Source organism: Emydura macquarii, unplaced genomic scaffold (assembly GCF_026122565.2).
Source record: "Emydura macquarii macquarii isolate MOO-44397 ecotype Brisbane River unplaced genomic scaffold, CSIRO-AGI_Emac_v2 contig_1551, whole genome shotgun sequence".
In the NCBI taxonomy this organism is placed as follows: domain Eukaryota; kingdom Metazoa; phylum Chordata; order Testudines; family Chelidae; genus Emydura; species Emydura macquarii.
The window spans coordinates 6,179,418-6,184,651 of record NW_027131688.1 but is presented as its reverse complement, the minus strand read 5'-3'; the positions used below and the strand labels follow the sequence as shown (position 1 = coordinate 6,184,651).

General features: G+C 48.8%; 1 protein-coding gene across 1 annotated transcript; it reads left to right on the top strand.

Moving 5' to 3' along the window:
* On the top strand, positions 1-2,429 carry RPS29 (ribosomal protein S29). Its single transcript, XM_067554720.1, has 3 exons — positions 1-139; positions 446-545; positions 1,973-2,429. The coding sequence occupies exons 1-3, from the start codon at positions 78-80 to the stop codon at positions 1,979-1,981; spliced, it is 171 nt and encodes a 56-aa protein (XP_067410821.1). The 5' UTR covers positions 1-77; the 3' UTR covers positions 1,982-2,429.
* The last annotated feature ends 2,805 nt before the right edge of the window (positions 2,430-5,234 follow it).

Below are 5,234 nucleotides of genomic sequence, written 5' to 3'. Positions count from 1 at the left end.
CGGGGGAGGGATTGGCTTGATGAGCGCATGCGCGGGACGGATTCCTCCCTTTCGGTGTCGAGCGCGCAGCGGGCAGGATGGGTCACCAGCAGCTCTACTGGAGCCACCCCAGGAAGTTCGGCCAGGGCTCCCGCTCCTGGTGGGGGCCGCTGCGCGGGGGGGCCGGGCGGCCGTTACGGGCTCCGCGTGGGGGGCGGGGGCGGGGCGCTGATGGCGGCGGGGCGCGCGGCCTGGCCCGGGGGGGGGAGGGGAGCTGGGAGCCTGTGGGGAGCGGGCGGGGGGGAGGGGGTGCTGGGGGGGTCCGCCTGAGGGAGGGGTGCTGGGGGCGGAGGTGGCGGGGGAGCGGGAAGGGCCGTTGGGGGAGGGGAGCCGGTGGGGGAGGGGTCGGTCGGTCGGCCCGGGAGGCGGCGGCGGCTCTGACCGGCTTCCTCCGCTCGCCCCGCAGCCGCGTGTGCTCCAACCGCCACGGCCTGATCCGCAAGTACGGGCTGAACATGTGCCGCCAGTGCTTCCGCCAGTACGCCAAGGACATCGGCTTCATCAAGGTGCGGGGCCGGGCCGGGGGGGGGGGGGAGACGGGGCTAGTCCCGGGCCGGGCCGGGCGGTCTCCGAAATCGCCTGGCACGTGTTCCAGAGACGCCGTCCGGCCCCTGCCCGCCGCTCCGGTTCGTGCGGGCGGGTCACGGGAGAGGTCGGTGGCGCGGCGGCCTTTGTGCAGCTCCCGCCCGCTCACGGTCCGCGGTGGCTGCAGCACGCGGCCGGCCTGGGCGGTCCACGTGCTCAGGAAATCTGCCCCGGGACAGGCGCCCCCCAGTCTGGGCTGTCCGCAGTCTGCCTCTCGCACCAGGTCTTTGGGTGGCCTCGGAGCGCGGCCGCCACGTCGTGCACCGTGCACGTGTGCAAAGAATGAGTGCTGGGTTCTGGCGCATCGCTGGTGTGGCTCGGAACGTTAGCCGACGTTGAGCAGCTCCGTGAGTGGAAAGGCTGCCTCACTCGGGTGCAGGAAGAGCTGCAGCCCCTGCCCGGAGGCTGGAGGGAGTTACTTGGTCTTCCCTGCAGAGCAGCCAAGCTGGCTACACGTGCAGCAACTGCCCTGAGCCACCTGGCAGGTGCTGGGGGGGGGGGGGGGGAGAACTGCAGCTGAGGGCGGGGGCTGCTGGGGGTCACTTGCAGGGTTGCAGGGAGGGGGCATAAGTGCCGGAGGGAGGAAAGGGGAGGGTGCCAGAAAGGCAGGGCAGGAAGAGGGTGGAAGTCAGGGCCCAGAGGCATTGGCATGGCCGGCAGGGAGGTGGGGGTGAGTGGACGAATGCAAGGAGTCTGACTGCATGGGGAGGCAATCCAGCAGCTGGCAGGGAAGAAGGGGGGTGGGTGCCAGAAAGGCACAGAGGGAAGGGGTTGGAGTCAGGACCTTAGGCACTGGTGGACAGCCAGAGGCTGGCAGGGAGGGGTGCAGACCCCAAGGCAGACACACGGGGTGGGTAGTGGAAGGTGCTTTTGGGAGCCAAGGGCCGGCGGTTATTCACCCTCTGGGGGCTGCTCCCTATAAGTCCTGGCTTGTGGTCAGGTGAAACCTGGCTGGGTCCCATGGATCCTTGTCCCTCCCTCCCCAGCTGCTTGTGGCCACCCAGAAATCCCCTGTTGGCCACATTTGAGAACCATTGGTGTAATGTGACCTCCAGCTGGTTGTAGTTGGCTGTACTGTGCCTCAGGAAACCGAAGGGTGCTTGGAAGCTTTGATAGTTGTAACTTTGGAAACATCACAGAAATGGATTGGTTCTGGTCCTGGCAATCTGTGTGTTCCTTACAAGCAAATAGCTCATCCTGATGTCATCAGTATAAGGTGGCTGCTGTAAATCTGAACCCTGGTGTTTAAATACCCGCTTAATGACAGGAGAAAATGTCTGATTTGGAAATTGCTAATTTGACTAGCTATTAACTTTACACTTCACAACTCTTCTTTTCCTTATTGCAGTTGGACTAAACACTTCTCAAGAAGATGAGATGTCACAAGGAGACTTCTGGATATAATTCTCTGGCTAATTCGGATAACCACGCACACTAAATTTACAAAGTCTTTGCCATGCTGTTCTGTGTATAAAATTAAATGGTCTAACAGTCAATTCTGCCATGTTTAATTTGTTGATACTTGACGTATAGAACCCTGTTAATGGATGCAAAATGTTTAAACTTCCATTGGTGGGGGTTAAATTTGCTTCAGTGTAGCCAAAGTGAAATGATCTTCTGTACTATGCTCCTTTGTTACTCATATACTGTTTTTATATGAAAAGGTGAATTTACTGGGATACAGTATTTTTTAATGTGCAAAGAAATCTCCATGTTTACAGCTAAAATTGTAAGAAACAGATCTTAGTACTGTTGAAGTACTAGGCCTCATGCTCTCATAAAAAGGAGGATTAAACTATTAACACGACCTAAGAGCTTTGTTTGATGTCTCTGATAACTTCCAAGTAAGTGAATAGGCACCTATTAGCTCAGTATATCCTAGGAAGTGTGTTTACACTGCAATTAAACTCCTGCAGCTGGCCTTTGCCAGCTGTAGATGTTCAGGGGTGGGCTGGTGCCTGAGCTATAGGCCTCTGCCTCCTTGCAGGGGTCCTGGAGCTTGGGCTCCAGCGTGAGCCTAAATGTCTGCATCACAGTTAAACAGCCCCTTAGCCAGTGAGCTGGCATGGGCCAGCTGCAGGTGTTCAGTTGTAGTATAGATGTGAAATACAGCTCACTTCATGGCAAGGCAGGAGAAGAATGTTAAACTATAATTAGCTATAAATGCAGCATCAACCCTACCATTCATAGCTTTCCATATCCTACAATGGTAAGGACAGTGAGAGGCAGTATTCCACCTGGAAACCGAAGATATAATGGTTCTTGAATAAGTCTCCGTAAACAAATAATCATTGTTTTGCAGGAGTGAAGGGGAAACAGTCTAGCATTGAGTGTCTTCTACAGTTACTTCTGATAATGATTCTAGTCCTATGATTCCAGTCACTTAAGCTAGAAAAAAACCAGCAATAGTATTCAAGCTATTTAACTTTAAGACCAAGTTGTTTAAAGCTTGTGTGTGGGTTAAATCACTGTCTTTTGTACTTAAAGGAGTGGATAATAACCATGCTTTGCAATGAAATTTAGCTCTTACTTCTGCAGTAGAAGGGAAAGCAACACATATGGCAAGCTGTCTTAAGACAGGCAGAAGGACAGTAGAAAAGAGTAAATGCTGTTTTGTTTGGTGAGCTGTTCATTTAGACTTATGTAAGGCCCTTTGACTGATTACAAAACCAAAATGATACAAATCAAATGACACAGCTCAAATGGAATAAAAGCTGGCTAATTGATTAACAGTAATTGTAAATGGGGGATCATTAAGTGGGTGTATTTTTAGGGGGGAGCCAAAAGGGTTGGCCCTATGCTATTTAACACTTTGATCAGTGACCTGAAAGAAAACAAAATCACTGATGAAGCTTGCAGACAGCACGAAAACGAGTAGTGGTAAATAATGAAGAGGATGGGTCATGGATATACTGTGGTCTGGCTAGTTTAAGCTGGATGCAAGTGAGCGATGTTTTAATGGGGTAAACATAAATTTCAGAACAAAGAATTCAGGCTGCATACCACTCTTGGGAAACAGTGATTCAGAAAAAGATTTGGGGGTTGTGATGCATAATCAGCTGACTAGTCCAGTCCCATGCTGTTACCAAAGGACTAATACAATCCTTGGATGCATATGGTGGAATTTGAGTGGGAGTAGAGAAGTAATTTTCCCTTTATATTTTGATACTGCTGCTGGAATAATGTGTTCAGTGTTAGTGTCCACAATTCAAGAAGGATGTTGACAGTGAAGAAGATTCAGAGAAGCGCTATGAGAATGATAAAGAATTAGAAAGCATGCCTGGATAGTGATTAGATCCCGGGAGTTCAATCTCTATCTTAAAAAGAAGAGTAAGTGTCTAGATGGTGAACAAATATTGGCTAATGGGCTCTTCAATCTAACAGACAACAGGCATAACTCACTGGGTGGAAGTTGAAGCTAGACAACTTCAGATGGGAAAGTACATTTTTAAGCGAGAGTAATTAATCATAGGAACTGTTTACAAAGGGTTGGGGTGGATTCTCCATCACTAATGGTTTTTAAATCAAGATTGGGTTTTTTTTCTAAAAAATCTGCTCTGGGAATTATTCTGGGAACGTTCTATGGCCTGTGTTACACAGCAGGTCAGACTAGATCATCCCAATAGTCCCGTCTCGCCTTGGAATCTGGTTTGATTATATTTTTGTGAAAAAAAGGAACATTGAGATCACACAGACTCAAACTTATGAGGGTTAACCTGCTGACCTTTAAATACCATGCTGATTAGAATGACAGTTCCTGTAGCTTTGGTCCATTATATGCCACTGGAACTACCACGAGTGCTTTTGTTAGAAATGGCAATGAGATTCTGGCTGTGTACAGAGATGCATTTATTTGAAGAACAGGTAATTTTGATATATTAAAGATGAATTAGATCAATCAGAAGTTATATAAGCTTAATGGAGGAATTACTGGGTGAAGTTCTCTGGGTTTGCATTGTGCAGGAGATCAAACTAGATGATCCCTTCTGGCCTTTGAAGATGTGATGCATCCTACTTAACCACCTGTGTGTTACAAGCAGTACTTTTCTGTCTGGAAAGACTATTTCAAGTATGGGTTTTTAAAAAAATTTCACTAGATGGATCTAATCTTCAGTTTGCTGATGCATGAGAGCCTGAAGGGGTTCGTTTGAGAGAAGAGAGACTTGGACGTTTTTGGACTGTTTCTGTTTCTCCTAGGCCCAACTTAAAGGGGCATATCTCCAGATGTGTAGGACTGATTAAGAACTGACACACCACTAACCATTTTTTTTAAAAGTCTGGCTTGTTTTTTTCTCTCTCATTGAAACAAACATCAAGTCTTTTTTGGAAGAAATTCTGTTCAGCTTCAGCAAAGTTTTGTGTGTCTGTGCCGCCTGAACTAGGATGATCTTAACCAGAATGGACTAAATAAAAGGATAGGAAAATTGTACTATATAATGGCCAAATGGGCTCCGTTTTTCATAACATTAAAGGTAGTGAACTGATTCTGTTGGTACTTGTTTGGACAGTGCTAAATGAGAGTTTTTGAAGCCTGTAGCTTCAGTTATTTTTTTAAATTAGAGAGGGAACAAATTTCTACTTGATGGTTTAAAAGTTTAAACTAGCCTCGT

Coding starts and splice junctions, on each gene's coding strand:
- RPS29 (XM_067554720.1), top strand. CDS start 78: ATGGGTCACCAGCAGCTCTACTGGAGCCACCCCAGGAAGTTCGGCCAG. Junction 140..445: donor GGCCAGGGCTCCCGCTCCTG/GTGGGGGCCGCT, acceptor CTCGCCCCGCAG/CCGCGTGTGCTCCAACCGCC.